Source organism: Biomphalaria glabrata, chromosome 7, assembly GCF_947242115.1.
Source record: "Biomphalaria glabrata chromosome 7, xgBioGlab47.1, whole genome shotgun sequence".
NCBI classification, from domain to species: Eukaryota; Metazoa; Mollusca; class Gastropoda; family Planorbidae; genus Biomphalaria; species Biomphalaria glabrata.
Genome location: NC_074717.1, coordinates 23,917,983 through 23,940,276, shown reverse-complemented (window position 1 = coordinate 23,940,276; position 22,294 = coordinate 23,917,983). Strand labels below are relative to the sequence as shown.

The following is a 22,294-nucleotide window of genomic DNA, read 5'->3' as shown; positions in this document are numbered from 1 at the left end:
CCCTGTCCATTACAATAAGCTCCAAACACAACAACATTGAAAGGTTGGCATTGTTTCCATTCGGCCTGTATTTCCAAATAGTTTGTTTCCATTTGGCCTGTATTTCCAACTAGTTTGTTTCCATTCGGCCTGCATTTCCAAATAGTTTGTTTCCATTTGGCCTGTATTTCCAAATAGTTTGTTTCCATTTGGCCTGTATTTCCAACTAGTTTTATTTCCATTTGGCCTGCATTTCCAATTAGTTTGTTTCCATTTGGCCTGCATTTCCAATTAGTTTGTTTCCATTCGGCCTGCATTTCCAATTAGTTTGTTTCCATTCGGCCTGCATTTCCAACTAGTTTGTTTCCATTTGGCCTGTATTTCCAACTAGTTTGTTTCCATTTGGCCTGTATTTCCAACTAGTTTGTTTCCATTTGGCCTGCATTTCCAATTAGTTTGTTTCCATTTGGCCTGCATTTCCAACTAGTTTGTTTCCATTTGGCCTGCATTTCCAATTAGTTTGTTTCCATTTGGCCTGTATTTCCAACTAGTTTGTTTCCATTTAGAAGTCACATGGAGGCTACGAAATATTTTAAGATTTCAAGATTTCACAAACAGAAGGAACATTACCTGCAGAATGAGGTACACCATTTTCAGAACGAGGAACACCACATCCAGAATAGGGAACACCACATCCAGAAAATGGTAGGGCGACTACAAGTTAATTATCAGGATCAGTGGCATACCGATAATGTATGTAATTCATAGTTGCATATGAACAGTCACCAGTAAGTGAGACCTTGAATGAGAGATTAGCCCTTTACACGAACAATTATTCAATATCATCAGCTAGACCAAGCTCACGCTGAACTGTATCTTAATAACAACCAGTTCACTTAATACATATGAATATTAACAATGTATTAAATAATACATTAACATTATTTAATTTCCGTACCTTGTGGTACCATGGCTTCAGTTGGGCTAACTATACAATAATATCGACAACATGCATACTTCTCTTCCTTCTGTATGGACGAGATAGGGTTGTGGTTGTTTATAGTGTGTAGCTCATAGTTTCTGATATATTTTGCTGAAAAATTTTGAAGCCTGTCTTTTTTACCTGCCTGAGTGAACCACTTCGGGGGCCAATTCTAAGTTTGTGTTTCCACACAAACTTACTTTGCAACTTATATACTATTATTATTATGTTAGAAACGAACGAGTATTCATTCTCTGACTCTGCCAGGATCGAGCTTCGCTAAAGAGAAACAAAATTAATTTAGTTCTTTTATCAAAGTCCATTGAGGAATTTTCTGGTGATGTGGCAGATTTGCAGTAATACCGCCCTCTTACAGGCAACGAGAATCTACTGTGGCACTGCCAGGGTCAAGCTTTGTAAAAGGGGAACGAAATTCATTGTAGTCTCCCTTTACAGTGTGCACTGAGGAACTTTCTGGAGATGTGGCAGGTCTGCAGCTGTAGGCCTACTGTCTTCTGACAGATAACGAGAATCTTCTTGTTACGTTCCTTTCTAAGATGATAATCTTTGAACAGTACATTAACACTAAAACAACAACGTCATCGTTTATAACTCATTTAATTTCCATCAACACTAGAACACTATTTCGTTTCTATCTCTCCATTTTGGTTCGCCTCTCCTTTCAACACGCATTCGCACCATTTCACATTTACACTAACATGCGCACGTAACACCCCCCTTGTTCAATAAGTTCGATGTACATCGAACGTCCAAAATACAAATTACTGAATACATTATCAGACTATTCCAAGCTTTAAAAAATTCTAAATTCTTTGTAACATACAGAACCATAATGTAATAACTAAACAAAATCATACACAATGTCATGTTAATACTTAATACCAATACAATATAATCATAAATCAACAAATATATACATAACATTAATAACTTATTATGAGCAATTGAAACAACTTCTGTTAACATATATCTATCAATGATTTGCTAAACGAATTTGTATCACATTTCATTCATACAACTCTCCACTCATAATTTCATGCCTGTACCAAACACCCTCATTCCAGCCGCAATCAAATAGTTCACAACAAAGTCCACCTTGCTCCATGCATATTGTACCCCCCAACAATCTGACTCACAAGACTCCTAATACCATAGATTTAACCCAATGCTATTTACCTCTTAGAAGTATCAGGCCTATATAATGATTCTAGTCTTGTCGTTTCTACCACACCATTTCGATAATTTTCTTACAAATGTACTCTGAATATAATAACTTTAATCAAACAAAATCACACACAAAATAAATACATTGTGCAACAACTACGTATCTACTTTCCACTACTTATACTCTTTTACATTTTCTATGTAGCCTTTACTAAACTTCTATAAGTAGTAGCCTTAACTTACATGAATATGTAACAACAATATCCAATTCATTACACATATATTTATTCATTGTAGAATAGAACAATAATTAGTGTCCATCATTCCCACCTTTCCTAATCCTATCTATATAATTCTAACATTATTGACATGCCATCCTTTCCGCTTCCCTCCTTTGCAATGATGTCCCATTGTGATCCCACTACAGAATGAGCTAGCTGTACTGTTTACTACCCTGTTACTATCTCTCTCTTTTCTCGTATACACCTCTCCACTATTGTTCCTTAATTCCTTAACTCTGCTTAAGTGTTGACACTGTCTTCTAATATGCCTCCTTCTCCCACAATTAAAGCATAAGATGTATGGATTTGTACGTCTGTATGTGGGTTTATATCGCTTTCCCTGTACCACTGATTGCCTTACTTTACTTTGATTTGGACCCATTCCAATTGCATTGCTTTCTACCTTATCTGTTGATTCTTTCTTCTCGTGCTCTCTGCTACCCATGTCATCTGATGTATGGAATCTTATGTCTTCTTCCACATCCCCCTTTTTACCTCGAGTAGACTTTATCCCATAATATTTCTTCCAATTCTCAATCTCCCTTACTGAACATATTTTCACCCCATGAATGTTCCCAATAATTAAATCTATCTCACCCTGCTTTACAACACAAGCTTCTACTGTCCCCTTAACATACGGTGTGTCTATACTAACTTTAGCAATCGGTCATTGTACAATTGTTATTTTTGTAGGCTTTGTCCTCCTTTCTGTCCTCTGTAAAGGGTTCTGGTAACCACAGGAATCATCAAAGCTCGTATTTGAACCCTTACCTCTTTGAGTCTCCGGATCAGTGTGTGTGTGTGTGTGAAGTGTGAAGGCTCGCCAACATGTTGACGTCACAACTGGATGATCCTTAACCACTCAAAATACTGAATGAGACCGCTCACGAACATGGTATGCTACGTTACTGGACTGGGTGTGAATGTGAGTGTACATAGACGTTTGCGTTCTTTTTTCTCGCCAATGTAGGTCTAGATCTAGTTGTAGAGCACATGTAGGTCTAGATCTAGTTGTAGAGCACATGTAGCCTCTATTTGACTTTCAGTTAACTTCTTTGTCTGCACTATATATCTAAATAGAATAATTAATTTTAAAGACGGGGCTATTTAAATATATATATAGATGGATAGATAAATAGATAGATATAAGTAGCTCATAAATCTACATCTAGATAGTAGCCTACATAGATCATAGAACTAGATTTCTAGATCTAGACTATATTCTAAATCTGGAAATTGTGGAAAGTAATCTAAAGTCTAGCGAAAGCCCGAGTGAGTAGTAGGGCTTATATTTAGGCTACATAGCTTGATTATGTGTATATGTTTTGTTTTGTTTTTTTTCAAATGGGAGATAACTTCAAGATTTCTTTTGATTCGCAGTTTGCAAGGGACTAAGGAATGGCGTATCGCAATAATTGGAGTTCAACTTATTTGGTCGTATTTGTGACTTTGTACACTTTGATAAATGTGTATTGTGTACTTGGTGATCGTGAAACAAAGGTAAACAGAAGGCCTAGATCTACATTCTTTATGCTTATAGGCCTATAGTCTTTCGATAGGTCTTAAGATCTAGATTTCTTAATTCATTTTACTGCTAAGCTACATTTATGTCAGGGGTGGGCAAATTACGGCCCGCGGGCCACATGCAGCCCGCCGGAGTGTTTTATGCGGCCCGTCGACACCTACAGAAATCAGGTGTGCCCACAGTATATACATACAAAAATGCAAATATATTAAAAATAATATCTATATAAATTATTGGAACTGTCTCGTTATAAAAGTTTCAAGCAAACGAAGATTATGCTTATTAACTATATATCAATGCACTCAATTCAAAACACAATCTCAGGCCAGTATTTATGCAATGCTTTGATGAACTGTGTTGGGTAGGGTTGGAACAAGATGGCAAGTGTAACAACTGATGGAGCTCGACCTTTGACTCAGGAAAATAGCTGTTTTTATTTTTTTTTATATAAAAAATATCCGAACCCTAAACTCTAAACATGAAAGTTTGCACAAAGCTGCATAAAATTTTAAATTATTATTATAGTAATGAACCAATCCAAGCCTTCCAACTTGTTAAATGAGAACGAAGAAAAACAGATGTAATATGTGTACCCAAATTGTTTGAGCATCAGCAAATTTTTAAAGTGTGGCAATACAGCTTCTGGCAGCCATAGGACTCCCGACTGACTCGAACTTCTCTTTGCTTTGAGCTATGTCCTCTGGAACTGAAACAGCTTCTGCGCTCAATAGTGAGCTGATGGTATTGAGAACTGGCTCTTGACGTCTTAAAATTTTCTTTGATAGATTGCACAATTAAGGAATCTAAATAAGTGTTGTACTTTTAATAATTTCACTAGAAATAGTTTCACCTTTCATCAAAGGAAAATGACAAAATCTGTTTTCTTTTGCTTGTTTGTAGAAATGGGAAAGCTTTGTTTGAAAAGATTTAACATATGTATTTACATTTCATATGCGAACAACCCATTGCAATAGGAATTTTGAAAAATATAAAAAGTCAATGTCCTTCAAGTAAGATAACAATTTCTTCCATGAGATTTTATATTCTTCTCATTTGTCCTGCCCATGCTAAGCTAGCGGATACATTATTTATTAATATTTTGTTCTTAAATCGAAACTACCCATGGTTATCACACTTCGTTCTAATTAGATTGATAATATTATATGTTCTCAATACCATTGGCTCACTATTTATTACATTAGGTACAACTGTATTTTTGTGGAGATATTGTGGTATAAAAAGATAACAGTAATTATAAAAAAATCGTAAAATTGTTTCAAAAATTGCTAACACTTGTTGTAATTCCTTTACGTGGAGTGTGGGAAAAAAACAATAAGAAACTCGAATATAATACAGTGTAAATATGAATTAAAAGACACTCTACACAGTTAGCTAGAGTATCTTTGTAAGTTGTATATATATATATACATGCGGCCCGCAATTCCCCAAATTTTTTGGTAATGCGGCCCTCGATACAAAAAGGTTGCCCACCCCTGATCTATGTTATAACTCAGTCTGTTAACAATACCCATAAGTAATGCCCAATACTGCCCTTATTGCCTATAGTTAGTAGCCTATAATATAGATCTAGATCAAATTGAATGTTGCTGAAAAAAAAAAATTTTTAACAAGTATCATAACTAGATATAGATTCATATAAGCCTAATGTTTTCTTCTTGTTGTTTTTTTTTAAATAGGTGGTAGATCTCATGGGCGTAGCCAGGGGGGGGGGTGGGGTTCAACCCCCCCCCCCCCCCCCGAAATGAAATCCCCCCCTTGGGAGGGGGTGGGATCGGAATTTAGTGAATGATTTTTTGCTTTGATTTTGTTTATTTTAGGTGAGATTTTAATACTAAACCATCAATTGCCCCAGCACAACCAATGGGGTTTTGAGTTTAAAACCCCTTACCAGGGTGTTTTGAGTTTAAAAACCCCTACTAGGGGTTTTGAGTTTTAAACCCCCTACTTGGGGTTTTTGCAGTTAACCCCCTCTCTTCTATAAAACAAAACAAAACAAAAATGCAAACGAAAATCCCCTAATTCCAAGAGCACAGTTAAGGGAGATTTTGATTTTAAAACCCCCTCCAAAATTTACGATAAACCCCCTCTTCAATATAAAAAAAAGTTAATTACGCACTCAAAATGTTATGAGCGTAGCTAAATGGGTTTTGACTTAGTTTTTAGTTTAAACCCCACTTCAGCGGGGTTTGAAGGTAAAAAATACCTCTTTAATAATAAAAACAAAGCAAATTATGCACTCAAAATGTTTTGTGTGTAGTCAAAGGGCTTTTGAGATTAAACTCCCCTCCAGTGGAGTTTGAAGCTAAAAAGTACCTCTTCAATATAAATAAAAGCAAATTACTCACACTAAAATCTATGAACGCAGCCAAAGGGGTTTTGAGTTTAAACCCCCGCCAGGGGGGTTTGAGGCTAAAAAATACATCTTCAGTGTAAGAAAAAAAGCAAATTACGCACTCAAAATGCTATTAGCGTTGCCGAAAGGGGTTTTGAGTTTAAACCCCCCATTCAGAGGGGTTTAATGCTAAAAATACCTCTTCAATATAAAAAAAAAAGCAAATTACACACTAAAATTATTTGAGCGTAGCCAATCCAATCGGGGGTTTTGAGTTTAAACCCCTCTTCTACAGATGGCGTTTGTTTAAAGTTTAAAACCCCTCCAGATGGTTTTGAGTTTAAGATCCCCCTACAGAGCATTTTGAGGTGGAAAACCCCCAACAGATGATTTTGACGATAAAACTTCTCTTTTCGATATAAAATCTAAAGCAAACTACAGTCACTTATTCCAAGAGCGTATTCAAGAGTGGTTACACATTTTTACCAGTGGCAGGGCTCCCTTAATAAACTGCAGTGAATAGTCATCTGCCGAAATTGAATAATACTAAATGTACAGTGGCTCAACAAAGATGGCTAAGACAGATTTTAGAAGTCCGTTATAGAGATCGGGTTTAAATCAAGGAAATCCTATGCCGAACTGGGAGTCGACCCTTTAGTAAGATTGTGAGAGAGCGACGCATGAGGTTTGCGGGACATGTTCTCCGACAAAATGAATTACGCATAAGAAGAGTTGCAATGATATCCTAGTACAACTTGACGCCACTCATTCATTGAGGTCCTCATGGCAGGTGGGAAGAGGCTTCAGACATTACCAGTGACAGATTTTTATGGAAACAGCTTGACGTCAAATGCTCCGAACGGCGCGGTAGGGTCTAAGTCAGTAAGAATAGCACATTAGGTTTTTGAAATCAAACTTTTTAATAGCAGGAAAATGCACTGTAGATACCTCAGAATATGCATTTTGTTGGCTTTCAATACCAGAAATAGTGCTTGGCGGCGGGGCTTCGCCCCGCGCTGGGGGAGCTCCTAGCGCTCCCCCAGACCCCCTTGCCAGTATCGCGGGGAATCTACAATTTTTCCACTAACTCATGGAAGAACCTATTCTAGGGCACAATAAACGTCTTCCGAAAGAATGAAGAGTCAAAATGCAATAAAGATTATGTACACACACACACATAAATATATATTTTATAAAATTTCGCGGGAGGGGGGGGGGGGTCGCGGGGGGGGGGGAGAAAAAAATTCCCTTCCAAACCCCCCCCCCCCGAAAAAAAATCCTGGCTACGCCCATGGTAGATCTAGTAGTTTTCTTCAACTTACTATACAGTAAAATCATATTACCATAAAGTGAAAATTTTAATAATTCGTATTTTTTTTAAAACCAGATTATAAATATGTAATTTGTTTTCCCCCGTGACAAATAGTTATAATTTTTTTTTAATTTAATACCGTATTTACGTATATCAGTGGTCCTCAATCTTTTAAGTTCCGCGACTCCTTTTATTACTTTCCCCCTATGAGACGACCATTAACCTTAAAATTGCCTACGTTCATAAGCCTATGTACTTTTGCTTATGTTATAAAATAGTACTCCTCTCATGAATATCTGATGGGTCTGACTTATTGTAAGATTAAACTCTTGACAAGTAGCTGCCAGAGCATTCACAAGCCTCTGCAATCCTTCTTGTGAGTGAGATATAAGTGCCGCATCATCGGCGAACAACAGTTCCCTAACCAAGATACGCCGTCTCTTCGTCTCTTCGTTTTGGCTTTAAGGTGTGCCAAGTTAAATAGCTTTCCATCGGATTTACTGTTGATATATACTCCATCTTCAAGGGATTTAAAAGCGCTGGTGAGTATAACTGAAAAGAAGATGCCGAATAGTGTTGGCGTCAGAACGCATCCTTGTTTTACTTCGCTCTTGATGGAGATTGGCCTAGAGGCGGAACTGTCAAACTGTACGGTGCCCTGCATATTTTCATAAAAAGCTGACACTAGTTTCCGTAGCTTGTTTCGACATCCGATTCTCTCTAATACGGCAAACAAGCCGGTTCTGCTGACAAGGTCAAACGCCTTGGTCAAGTCAATAAAAGCTATAAAGAGGGACTGCCTTTGTTCTCTGCTTTATCCTGTAGCTGCCGCATAGAGAAAATCACATTTGTTATGGATCTGCTGGCCCTAAAGCCACACTACGATTCTGGGTAAACTCGTTCTGCCAACATCTGCAGCCTCTTCAGTATTGCTCTAGCAGAGGCCTTTCCAACTATGCAGACACCACAAATATTTTTAGGATATTTATACGTTTCCAGAAATGAACGAACTTTGTTAAAGGCATGACGTACATTAATAGTAGTTATTTCAAGAGACTTGCTTGCAAAAGAGAGATTCCTGTTTAAAATCGTCATCAACTATATACTGCATGTAAACTAGTAAACTAGTAATTGTGATCAATTTGAAACGTATGTGGGCTCATCAAATTGGATGCTAAATATTGGAAGTGAAGAATGTATCATTTCCAGGATTACCTTATTGTTATCAGCAGATATGTCAGCTATTTCCCTGTGTCAATAGATAACGTACATTCAATGGATTCACATAGTTTTCTCGAGCTATGTCTTTGGCCGCTGGCGAGAAGAAATCCTCAGCAATGATCGGACGCTTCATAAATCCGAGAGCCTACAAAGAAGAAGCTTCAGCGGTTGCTATATCTTGTGTATGTATTTGCCAGTAGAGTATGACTATCTTGGATCAGCAAGCTTTACACCTAATTTTATGTCCACGTCGTCAAAGCTTGGGATGCTTGATATCAAGATGACGTTTAAGTTTGTACGGCTTCATACATACGGCTAACGGAACTTCGTTACTAATGACGCTTCGTTTTTTTTTTAAATTCAGTCATAGTTAAGTTATTGAAGTAAAACCACGTTGTCAAATATTGTCTTTTTTTTTACTTTCATTTTATACAAATCGTACATCAACTCATTCTTTCTGTCTATCTGGCTGTCAGATAAAAAAAAATTGTAAACGTTATTTCTCTCACACTCAATCTCTGATCAAGTTGAAACTTTGATTATCCATTGACAGAGACAAGACTTGAATCAATAAAAAAAAATAAACAATTAGGCAAATAATTACTGGTAATTAATTATTTTGTTTTATAACAACAAGGGAAATTAATTCTTCGGTAGTTACAGATATGGCTAAATATATCAAGTTTCGTCCCCTTAGATAATTAAACATGTTAATTTCCCACACCAATCCAATTGAAACTTTAAACTTGTATTTATTGTAACTAACAAAACTTAAATCAAATTAAAAAATTAACCTATTAGTCAATTAATTATTGTTAATTAATTATTTTGTTTAATATTGAATGATGGAAATAACTTCTAAATTATTGAGAGATATAGTTGCAAATCCGGAGTTCATTCTCCTAGATAAGCTTTGTTTTTTTTAAAAGGGATGTTTTATATTTTGTCAGTTGTGAGGCTAATTTTTTTATGGGTTGTTCTAAAATGAAAATATTACAATAAATAACATGAGCCAAAAAACTGAATAGCCTATAACTAATTTTAACGGATGTGCTTTTCAGTTTCTTCGTGACGTGCGCAAACGTTCACCATAAAATTATTTCTATGATTTCGCACTGGCATAATGTTGAGTTTGTTGTATAGTCCTACAGAATCCACGTTAGTGTCAACCTACTGTTGGTAACGTGTTAAAGATATGAACTAGATGTGTGGTAATAGTTTAATTACAGGCCAACTCACTCGTTCTGTCTAATGAATAGTTCAGTGTCCTTGTCTTTCCAACACCAATGTCACATGTCAGCTATTCAAACAAGCGGCTTTGTCTGGGACACAAATGAAGCAACTATGGAAAGTGAATGTTGTAATGCTGAAATCCTGTGGCATTTTACGTCTTGAGAGTTTTTTTTTTTTTTTTTTTTTTTCCTTTGCAACTTCTTGTGTGACTAAAGAGGCCAATTCTTGATACACAGCTGCGGTGACAGGTTGGGCATATGTAATCACCAGGCGCCGTTGCATTTTCACCCTTTTTTCGGATGCTGTTGTGTATGGCATCTGCAATCCGATACCCTTTCTTTAGGCTCTCTCTCCGTGTGGATCTATCCAATGCCAATTTTTCCCAACTTCTAGTGTCGATTTTGAAGAGCTTCATGTCGCGTTTGCATACATCCGCATACCGTAAAAGTGGGCGACCAGCGGCTCTCCTGCCTTCTGTTATATCGCCATACAGATTGTCTTGTGTAAGTCGACCTACTGGCATTCTACGAACGTGGCCAAGCCAGCCAAGGCGTCTGCTGTTGATAACACAGAGGATGTCCTTGCATCCTGCTTTTCGTAGCACTTCCTCATTGGTTATTTTATCTTGCCAGCTTATTTTAAAGATCCGCTTTTGGCATCAGAGGTGGAAGACATTCAAATTTTTTTCCTGCCTTGAGTAGGTTGACCATGTTTCACTTCCGTATTTGCAAAATGCTCATCACACAGGTCCTGTAGACTAAGGATTTAGTATTGTTAGTCAACAATTTTTTGTCCCACACTCTTTTCTGCAACCGTGACATCCAGTAAAGCTTCGTTGGATATGATGGAGCCAAGATTGCAAAAATATTCAACAATTTCTAGTGGTTGTCCAATAATGGTTACGTGAGGTGCAGTATTTATGTTCTGAACTAGTATCTTAGTCTTGCTTTGACTAATATTTAAGCAGAACTTCTTGCAAGCAGCAGATAGTTTGTCAACCAGAGACTGAAGCTGAGTATCAGAGTCAGACACAATAGCTGCATCATCAGCATACAGGAGTTCCCTGATAAGTATCTTCCTAACATTGGTTTTTGCCCGCAGCCTTGATACATTAAACAGTTTTCCAGAGGATCTTGTGTGGAGAAATACACCTTTGTACTCATAATGCAGTAGGCAGGAGAAAAATAGGCCAAACTGAGTAGATGCGAGCACTTATCCCTGCTTGACACATCAAAAGGTTCTGATTGGACTCCATTGAATATGACAGTACATTTCGTTTCCCCGTGAAAGCACTCAATGAACTACAGTAGTTTTGGAGGGCAACCGATTTTCCTTAGGAGTTTGAAAAGGCCACTTCTGATGACCATGTCGAAGGCTTTAGTCAGATCAACAAAAACGATGTAAAGGGGTCTGTCTCTCTCTCTCTCTGAATTTCGTCTGCAATAGTCGTAGAGATGCTATCATGTCTATGGTGTCTGCCACTCCTGAATCCACATTAAGAGTCTGGGTAGACTCTAGACGCTATCACTTGCAGCCTGGATAGTGCTATTCTAGCAAAGATTTTGCCATCTATGCTGAGGAGAGAGGTACCCCTATAATTGTTGCAGTCACTCCGATCTCCTTTGTTCTACATTAGCCTCACGCATGTCCTATGGGACATGACCTGCTTCCAAGCAGCAATGCTGAAATAGTAACTGTCTTATTTCGTTTGCTTCCTCTATTCTATTTATTATTCGTCTTGCTATCTACGTCACGTCACTACCGAATTCCGTCATTATTCTAATTTCTAAATGTCAAAAATAGTTACAAAAATATATATTAATCAGGTTTTAGAGCCATCTATCTAAATTGAGATAAGACTAGGTTGATGTATTACCGGTACCTATGCTTACAAATCAATCACGAATTTTTCCGATTTAAAAGGTAGTATTGTAGTACGACTCGTACCAAACCTGGGAAGGAACAGTAACTTCTCAAACTCTCAACTAACGAGCGAGGTCAAGGACTAGTAGAATTTGAGAAGTACAACAATCTCTTGATGGCTAACACATATGGATGCCACAAAAATTCGCGAATAACCACATGGGTCTGTCCTAACAATCAGATCGACTATATCATTGTGCAGCAGCGTTTTAAGGCAAGTATCCACAAAAAGTTTTCCTGGACATCAGAAGTGATCATGACCTTGTCATTGATTACCTCTTTATTGCATCTTACAAAAAAAAAAGGTAAGTAAACAAGGACTTACCAAGTTAAAGTTTGACCTGGATTCGCTGAAAGACCCCAAATAGCTGGGATCTTTATTTGTTTATATTAATTTTGATTATGGGTCAATTTTTGCGCATCATGAAGAAAAATGTCACGGTGACTTCGGTCAATAAACAACAAAATATAAAAAATCCTTTTTTAAAAAAAAAAGCGTATCTAAAGGGGAAGAACTCCGTACTTAAAACTATATCTACCGATAATGTACAAGTTATTCCCCTCTTCAATATCAAACAAAATAATTAATTATCAATAATTTAATTGACTAATTTGGTTGTTTTTTTTATTGATTCATTTTTTATGTTAGGTACAATAAATAACTGCTTAAAGTATCAACTTCATTGGAGAATGCGTGATGGAGAAATAGCGTAAACAATTATTTAAGGGGACGAAACAACAATTTTATCCATATCTGTGCATGCTGAAGTATTAGTTTACCTTGTTGCTCTTATACGAAATAATGAATTACCAGTAATTAATTTTCTAATTGTTACTTTTTAACGGCCCCCAAAAGGGTAAAAGACGCTTTTAGTTTTGTGTGGAATGTCTGTTCATCCGTCCGTCTGTCCCGGTTAGATCTCGTAAACTAAAAAATATAGTGAAAATCCGACATCATAATATTTTAGATTATTCAAAGTTATGATGCAACGGCCACTTTTTTTCGTATCTGAAAGCGAAAAATCTAATTTTTTTTAAATAACCTATGCAAGAAGTTTTTTCATAAAAATACACCACTTTTAAAACTATTCACTATTAATAGTAACAAACACAGGAGGATCTTTAGTAGGGGAGATTACCATTAACCATATTTGTGCAAATGGTTTTAGTTTGTTTTTTTTTTGTTGTTTTTTTTAAATTTTTTTTTACAAATGTATTGCTAAGTTTAGTAATTTCTGTCATACTAACTACTACAATTACACATACAAAAAAAAATGTTTACTTTTTTTAAGAGAAAAAATCTATTTAGTATGCCTATAAGTTAGACATAATTTAAAACAACAATTAATAAGTAGGTTTTTTTTTCCATCTCGCGTTAACCGTCACAACCATGTCAACTCATAACACATATCTATAGGACATTTTTATACGGAATTGTGTTTATTGCTTGTAAACAATTACATCAATTAGATATTCATTATAAGACATTAGTTAGGCCAGGTTCACATCTAACTTCACTTTCACCTATCCTTTGGTCTGCTGGACCGCTGGGGCATCACACAAGATCTGTCAACCTTCTTTCTCCATTCTTCTCGGGGGCCGATTTTGAGTTTGTGTTTCCACACAAACTGTCTCTGTAACCTTGTTTTCTTAAATTTCATAACTAGAATATTATTTCCAAAGTTATAGATGTTAACCTTCGATATTAGAAGCAACAACCAAGAATGTTTCACTGTAATTCAGACACCATACTCCATACTTCACTTCTCCTGGCCCCTAAAAAAAACAGGTCACCACTAAGTTACACTTAATGCTCTTACAAAAATTAGTGGCCCGTGAGAAAAAAAGGAAAACAGAACCACTTGCAGGATGATAATTTTATTCTATAGAGCGTAAAAAAAGGCTTCTAGATCCATGACAAGGCATGTTTTATGTAACCCACAGAATATAGGTCTTGAATGAAAGACTTGCCACGTCAATGGTGTAGTACGTAACTGAAGTAATTGTCAGTGGAGTGTAGCTTTAGGAGTGACCCTTGTTCTAGAAATGTGCTATAATGGATAGGGCTACTCTAATAGAGACACAAGTGAAAGTCAAATTTGACAGCAATTAAAACGTTTTATGATCATTCAATCAATTTGATTTCCTAGTTTAAATAGTTATAGCTTTTCAAATCGATTTTATACATATCTATAAAGAGTTGCTAATTAATCAATGGAAAAACACTTGTCGATAACATACCGATAAAAAGCATACATTAATTAACACTATTAACCTAAATTCTATAAAACTTCAGCGCCCATTCATTGTTCAATTATTAATTATTCAAATTTCGGTGAAACATTAACATTTTATTCGAGATTTTCATTAATGGCGGATAGAGAAAAGGATAAAGAGAGACAAGGAGACACAGAGAGAGAGAGAGAGAGAGAGAATGAAAGAGAAATAGAGAGGGCCGTTTCAATTCAGCGTAACAGATACTATAAATTTCGGGCTAAAAAGCAATGTAGGAGGATCTTTTCGGCCCGTTTATTTGAAGATCAACCATTCTTCTTTGATAAAATTTCATTCTTATGTTCTTTCTGAAAATATTGAAACCTGCCTGGGGGCCGATTTTGAGTTTGTGTTTCCACACACTTTTGTACACACTTTTTACCAGACATACAAAGTAAGTTGATATAAGCTTTGTACAAACTTTCTATGAGGAACACATTTCGACACATAAAAGATGATTCAACGAGTAGTTCGTTGGTGAAGGGTTCTCTTATGCCTTGCATAATATATCAACTTCAGCTCAGAAACAGGCTTCTCTTTCTTCGTCGTTATATTCCTAAGAGCTGAGTCGAAGACTCTTTGAACTCGAGGCCCATTGAAGCTTGCCTCTATCTGCCTGTCTGAACAAAAATTGTTCTGTCTTGGAAAGATCAATTGGCCTTGCGTCTTCATTGCCCATGGCTCGTAACCCATAATGTTCGGGTCAGAAGCCACATCAGCCGTGAAGTTGTCGGCCACGAAAACAACCCCTTGAGAAACGTGGGGTGGATGGTGACATTTGTTGGGGCTTTTTCCCCTCCCCTCAAGTGCAATGGACTCTCTTCCTAGGCACCTCTAGCGACCGTTTCCACCCGAGCAGCACGTAGAGGCTTATAAGCATTGCTTGGGCACAGAGGCAGACAAAAAGACTTCCCTACAATTGATCTGAATGTTTCTGAGTACTCGAGCATCTGACGGCCAAAACGATGAAAGGATTCGTTTAAGTGTAAGATCACTTCTGCACTGAGTAAACCAGGAACACAGACTAAAAATCCAAAATACTTAGGTGTTATAATAAATTAAAAACTGTCATGGAATTCCCACATTGAAGAAACTATTTAAAAAATCAAATAAAGCATTAGGGTTCATTAATTAAATTAAAAGAAATTTCTATAAATCAAATAAGAACATAAAACTAAAATGTTATTTATACTTGGTAATGCCAATAATAGAATATGCATCCTCTGTTTGGGACCCCTCAACTCAAGGAAAAATTAAGAAAATGGAACAGACACAAAATAGAGCAATGACATTCATAACAAACGAATATTCACATTTTACTAGTGTAACATCTTAAGTAAAATCACTTAATTTAGAAAGCCTTCAGGATAGAAGACTTAAAAGTAAAGTAGCAATTATAAATAAAACACTGAACCATAATCTTCAAATACAAAAACAAAATCTAATAAAATACTCAGAAAGACATAAAGATAAAGGCACATTCCTCGTTCCATATGCTAGGACAAATTTGTACAAATGCTCCTTCTTCCCTAGTGCTATTAGATAATTTAGAGCATGGAATGGGTTGCTGAGCCAACCAGGAAAGCCAGTGACTTCGCAGAATTTAAGTCATTGGTTAACATGCATGACTAGATGCATGACGCGTAGGATGTAATTATCTTCTTTTTTGAAATAACGTCTGTATTATAAAAGACTAGTCGACCGGCGGCGTAGCATACTACGCTATTTTGCAGGGCCGGCCTTAAGTGACCGCAGTGGGACCTGCACTTTCATGGGACCCGCGCTAATTCTAGGTGTATAAATAATTAAATAAAACCATTGTATAACTTATAACAGATTTCCCGCGGCCTTCTTTCAATTTACCAGGAGCTCCTGAAAATCTCCTGAAATTGCAAAATATACGAAAAAGTCCTGGAAATATCCGGATAATTAAAATCTTTAGAAAACTCACACGAATCTCCTGAAATATATAGAAAAAAAAATTGTCATTTTGGGGTGTCATCAAATATGAAAAATGCCAATCCTACTAGCGATTAAAAAAAACGGCATAATCCCTTAATTTTGTAACCTGGTGAAAGAAGCTTCTCGCGCCTAAAACTTTAGTTGAACAATTCTCGTAGATAGATTGAAACATTTGTTAATTCTTGTTATTGAGCGTGATCTATGTAGGAAATAGAATTTTTATGATATACTGTATGACTTTGCTACACGCAATGCTCGTAAAGTTCGTGGGATAACTCTTTCAGCAGAACTAAAAGAGTGATCTTTCTTTTACTTCTTCTTCTCGTCTAAACTCTTCAGCGTAGAAGAAAATTATATATATATATATATATATATATATATATATATATATAGAGAGAGAGAGAGAGAGAGAGAGAGAGAGAGAGAGAGAGAGAGATAAGAAGATAAGATATGATTGGTCTGTGAATGAGAGTTGTTTCCCCCCACACATACCAGTAGCGGCCTTTCCCATGCTGATCTGAGCGTTCAAGCTACTTGACGAAGCTATTAATGGTTGAAATTGAGAAAAGATTGAACGTGTGGTAGGCACTCTGTGTGTTCTCATGTCTTGCATGTGGATACGTTCATGGACATGGATACAATGGCCAGAACTTTTTAAGTTGTTCCCTTTTCAATTGCTTTTAGTAGAGCCATCAAATAATTTCCAAATCATGTTTTTAAGTATTCAATTGAGTTGAAACTAAGGTTGCTCCTGTAGACTACGGTACATTTGTGTACAAAGAGATTACATCTTGCCTACCTGCATGTTATGTTCTGTAACTCCATGCGTGCATGCGTTCAGGTTTCAATCGAATTCGATGCAAAATAAATAACTTCATTTATGTACACTCATCATTTGGCACACAATTAGTCGGCCGGACTGGTAATTTAATGGTAGCCTAATGTTAGGGTCGATTTCGACTCCCATTCCTCTCCTGCTTGAGATTGCAGAATAAAAATTAGAAAACATTTTTTTGTCTAGGATTAGGGTTTAGGAAATTTAGGGGTTTGGTAGTTCCCAGTCATTACTTGAACATTTAAAACAGATGGTTGCATTATAGACAAAGTTTTTATAGCCAAAAGTCATCTAAATTATTTTGTAAATGGCATATCAACATGTCTTTTTCAGGTCATTGAGTCATATCATGTCAAATCTGATATCCGATTTCGATTTGCGACTACTCAAATGTCTAGTGTGGTCAGAAATAAAGCGGAAATGGCCCAAGAAATCGCTTTCGATGTAGCACTTCCAGAGGAAGCCTTCATTGTGAGTTTCTCAATGTAAGTTTTAACACTTTTTATATTGCTAGCTTGATTTATTTCATTGATTCCACAGCATCTAGCTTCTATTCCATTGGTATCAGCTTAACTTATAAACTTGAAGCTTTTGAATGAGTTTACATCGTAAGGGATCTATAGACCTAGATCTCGTAAAGCCCACTTTTTCTCCACTAGTTGTCAATGTTTTGACAAATTCAATTAAAGTTCCCATGATCAGCCAAACACTGATTTCTGTGTTACAATAAACAGATTTATCCCAAACTTAATTTAAAATTATTAAATAAATTATAAAATAAATTTTTCCTCCAAAGCCATATTTCAAAGTGACCTAAATGTTATGCTTTTAGACGATGGTTAAAAAGAAATAGTGGACACTTCCCTACGTCCTTCTCAATGCGAGACTTTCAAATAGTCCTCAAATATTTCACCTTAGATTGTGAACACCTTTAGATTTTGGTCTGCGTACCTCATGAGACTTTAAACTATAGGTCGCTATCAGCACCATGGTGGTCTACAAACATGTCACACTTTGCGCTGGTTGTTCAGAAGTGTCGAAGGGTTTGGGCTAAGAGCCATTGGTAAGGACTGCCTTGCTTTGTTTAAAAAGGAGGCCTACTAGCAATGAGAATATGTATGCTAGTTGCATGAATTGAAGTAGTTTTGCATTGGTTAGTAGAGGGAGGGCTACAGTGGACAACAACTATTAGTCATATATTTGGTGTAAACTTGAAAACAAATGTAGTGGTACCAGTATATACATTTTGAACCAAATGTACACAATATGATAGCACTGAGCGTTGATTTAATATATTTGAAAATTTTTAACATATAAGAAAAAAAAATTAAAATGAGCGGACAGGTGTTAAATCTTTATTTTAGCTGAAGAAGACCAATTATTATGACTATAACTGCTTTGTAAACTCCCTTGTTAACAAACTAATTGTGTATTTCGTATATTGTCACAGGTTTATTGATGGGAAAAACTATGATGGGGAAGTGAAAGAAAAAGCTAAAGCCAAAGAAGAATATCAGTCAGCTGTGAATATGGGTCAAAGTGCAGGATTGATCAGTCAAGCGTATATGACTTTCTTTGTTCATAAATGAAAATTAAGTTGTAATGCTTTTTAAAAAAAGATGGTATTTGTTGTTGTTTTTTTGGCCGATGGCTTCCTGGCAGAGCCTGGAGGTTCTAGTCTCTGTAACCTTTTGTTTGTCAGGCTTGATATGCTGGATATTTTAAACCCTAGTTTCTAGCTGTTACAGTTTCTTTAGAGAAACTTTTTAAAGATTTCTTTCAATTTAGCCAAGTTTTTTTTAAACTTCTAGGCAACTCAAAGGAACTTATCAGTGGTGTATATTATCTACTGTTTCCCCCATGATGGGGCGATATGCATTTATTGATTATCCTTGTATTAAGTGTTATTTTATATTCTAGGAATTTAGATTGTGTTGAAGAAAAATGTGCAAAGTTGTTAAAATATTTTGTGCTCTAACAATAAAATTATCTGAATTCTTAAATAATGAAAAAAAAAATTAGTGTATTTGAAATTAATACAGTCTTAATTTAACAAAAAACAACTTTACATTTCATATTAATTTTGGAGGCTTTATTTTTTAAGCCTTGAAAGGCCCATTTGTCAGACTTATATGAGCTTATCAATAATTGATTTTCAGTAGAAGAAGACCAATTACTGTCATTATTATTATTAATGCTTTTGTATAGATTGTCTTCCATCCTCATATAGCATGCTCAGGGTTCTCTGTTCCTATCTCTATTGCGTACATGTGGGGTGATGGGAGGTATCTAGGAGGGTGTGTCCCTTTTGCCTTTAGATGTACAGCAAGCACAACTCAGCTCAAATCAAATCTGAAATTAAAATTCCTTGTCTACATTGGAATTTAAACTCCAGCCCCCAAAGGTAGCTAAGAGGTTACCCACACTTTCCACACAATTAAAAATAATCCACCTTTTAGTGACACTAAATTAACAGCTTTGAAACAAGATGCTCTTCTAAGAGAAAGTTTTATTGACAGGCCTCGACACTCCAACACATTTACTGTTTCTGTCAATGTGGCTGCTGGATCTGCAGTCAACTTTACATTGGTCTACCAAGAGTTGCTCCAGAGAAAGCATGGCATGTATGAGTATGAAATTAATGTTAAACCTGGACAGGCAGTGGAAGACTTTCTTATTGAAGTCTACATTCAGGTACTGCAACTTAGAAGAAACTTTATTTATTTGTATCGGGTCTGCATTCTACTGATGACTGCATGTAGCAAGAAGAAACTTAAGAAATTTATGGGCCTACATTCTACTGATGACTGAATATGATAAGGTATATTTACAGAGCTTATATCAATTCACTCTGTATGATAAAAAGTTTGTACACTTTTTTTTCTCCCACACCCTATCTCAAAATAAGCTGATATTTTGCACAATTATTTTTTTTACCTGGCAACACAAGAATCAATTTAAAAAAATAACCAATTAGTTAACTTTTGGTAATAAATTTTGAACAAGGGAAAGAAATCATACTTGTTAGATGTGGTGGCATAAGCTGAATTTGTCCCCTTGAGGACTCTTGCACCCTCAGTGAACAATTTTGTATGCATTTAAAAAACGATGCTGTAAACATTCACCAAGATACCTTCTTCTTCCCTCCCCCTTTCACAACTGGCCCAGACATGTGATAGGATTCTAGCGCATTGAGAAAGAAAAAAGCTAAGCAAAAAACAATTGGTAAAAATATTTCTAATCGCACATATTTATTATGTCAAGGTCAATGATATATAAAATGACAGGACAGATCCAAACTAATTGTTACAATTACACTTAATACAAGCTTTGTATTTTTAAAAAGTATTTTTTGTGTGTTTTTCTTGTTTTAAATTTGAAAATGGTTAAAAATGTATTGGTCATTCCACCCAACAAACCTAACGTTGTTCCATATGTGCAAAAGTAACTCATAATTCTAGATACTTTTTAGAACTAGTATGTACTATTTATTTTTTAAAGTGATCTATTTATAGTATCATTAACAATGTCATGATCACAGGTATCAAGAGGAAGCAAATCTTGCTAACAATTTTGCTAGATTTTTAGATATTAAGATGAATAGTTTAAACATATGATAAATACCAGGCACATGGGATCATGTAAGTGAAATACTTATGACATAGTTACTAAGCTGATGTTCCTGGTTGGGATAAAAAAAAATTTTACTTACAAATTGACATTCTAAAATATGCCAACTCTGACATGAGTTGGGTCGGGGGGGTGAAGGTGGTTGACTGTTGTTATAGCCTTGTCAAGAAAAGAAATAGACCTCCTTAGGAACTCTTATTCTACAATGGAAGCTTGTTATTTTTAGCAGTTAGCAGTCTTGTGATCAGTTATAACAGTTGCTTTTTGATATAACTATTTTTTTTGTAGGAAACATCAAAGTTAAAGTTTGTCAAAACTCCTGCTTTACGTAATGACTCACTAGTGTACAACACAGTGGAAGGTAATTTAATTGAAAATAGTAATTGTTTTATTTTTTTAAATAGCACCACCTGCATTACTTAACTACATTGCTTTCATTCTTTTTTTTTTTTTTAGTTCAAAATGTGTTGATTGTTGAGGAGCGACCCACTCCTGAGACTTCACACATTGTTTTTAAACCAAACATCAAGCAGCAAGGAGATAAAGGAATCTCTGCTCAGTTTGTGGTTCAGTATGATGTAGAGCATAAACCTAAAGGAGAAATTCTGGTAAATTAAATGAAATGTAGAAGGAAAAGAATGCCAACTTTTTTTTTAGACTTATTGAATTTTTTAGTTGCTTATGGCAATGAAAATTACTTAACATATTTCTTTGTTGTTTTTGCTTTTATTTCAGGTGGTGGATGGCTACTTCATTCACTTTTTTGCTCCTGACTTACCCCCAATACCAAAGGATATCCTATTTGTGCTAGATGTTTCTTCATCTATGTATGGTAATAAAATAAATCAACTGAAGACAGCAATAAGTGTTATTCTGAAAGACCTTCAACCTCAAGACAGATTTAACATTATCAAATTTAGGTACTGTGTTTTTTTTATAAAACATAATACAATAAATGTTTGTAAGTCACATTTCTTTCCCCTTAAACAATCAACCCCTTATCTTCACCCACCAGGATTTTCTCTTGAAATCATTGCTTGAAACAATTCATGCATATCTTGCTTTACACCCCCTCCCTTCCTATTGCTCCAATATTGAGAAACATTTTTATTACTTATATATGAGACATGCTTTATTTTTGGTTTTGACAATCTAATTATTTTTACTTTAATAAGCTCTGGTGTTACAAAATGGAGAGATGAACTTGTATCTGTTGAAGAGGGAACAATTAAAGAAGCACAATACTTTGTTCAACAACTTTCTGCTTCTGGAAGTAAGTGCATGTCAATCAGATTATGTATACATGAGTACAGAAAACATGAGTTCCATTCCTATGAATGAAAGTAGCTGACCTTATTCAGTATATGTGAAACACAATTAAGAAAAATACAGTTTTTTAACTGATTAATTATTTTTAAAAAGTACTGAAATAAGTAAATATTTTACATAACCAAATGTATCTCTACTAACTAAATATTTTTTAAACCAAGTTGATTACATTACTTTAGGTGAGACTCCTTCAAATGTCTTCTGAAAAAGGTTTAGGAAATTGCCATGCAAAAGAAACATCTTACAATAGACTAGAGATTTCTAGAGAGC

At 35.7% G+C, this 22,294-nt stretch overlaps 1 protein-coding gene across 10 annotated transcripts in view; it reads left to right on the top strand.

Annotated features, from left to right (window-relative positions):
• Nucleotides 1-3,312: 3,312 nt before the first annotated feature.
• LOC106068792 (inter-alpha-trypsin inhibitor heavy chain H3-like) overlaps nt 3,313-22,294 on the top strand; it is a 33,920-nt gene continuing 14,938 nt past the window's right edge. For 7 of the 10 annotated variants that reach the window (XM_056036367.1, XM_013228317.2, XM_056036365.1 and 4 more), the window contains exons 1-9: nt 3,404-3,699; nt 3,808-3,927; nt 17,399-17,550; nt 18,516-18,626; nt 19,585-19,759; nt 20,984-21,056; nt 21,152-21,303; nt 21,431-21,615; nt 21,871-21,968. In XM_056036367.1, the coding sequence (XP_055892342.1) occupies nt 3,826-3,927; nt 17,399-17,550; nt 18,516-18,626; nt 19,585-19,759; nt 20,984-21,056; nt 21,152-21,303; nt 21,431-21,615; nt 21,871-21,968 (1,048 nt within the window). In that variant the 5' untranslated portion in view covers nt 3,404-3,699; nt 3,808-3,825. Of the gene's footprint in view, nt 3,700-3,807; nt 3,928-17,398; nt 17,551-18,515; nt 18,627-19,584; nt 19,760-20,983; nt 21,057-21,151; nt 21,304-21,430; nt 21,616-21,870; nt 21,969-22,294 lie in introns of all 10 variants that reach the window. The other 3 variants (XM_013228290.2, XM_056036362.1, XM_013228278.2) reach the window with 3 other exon arrangements.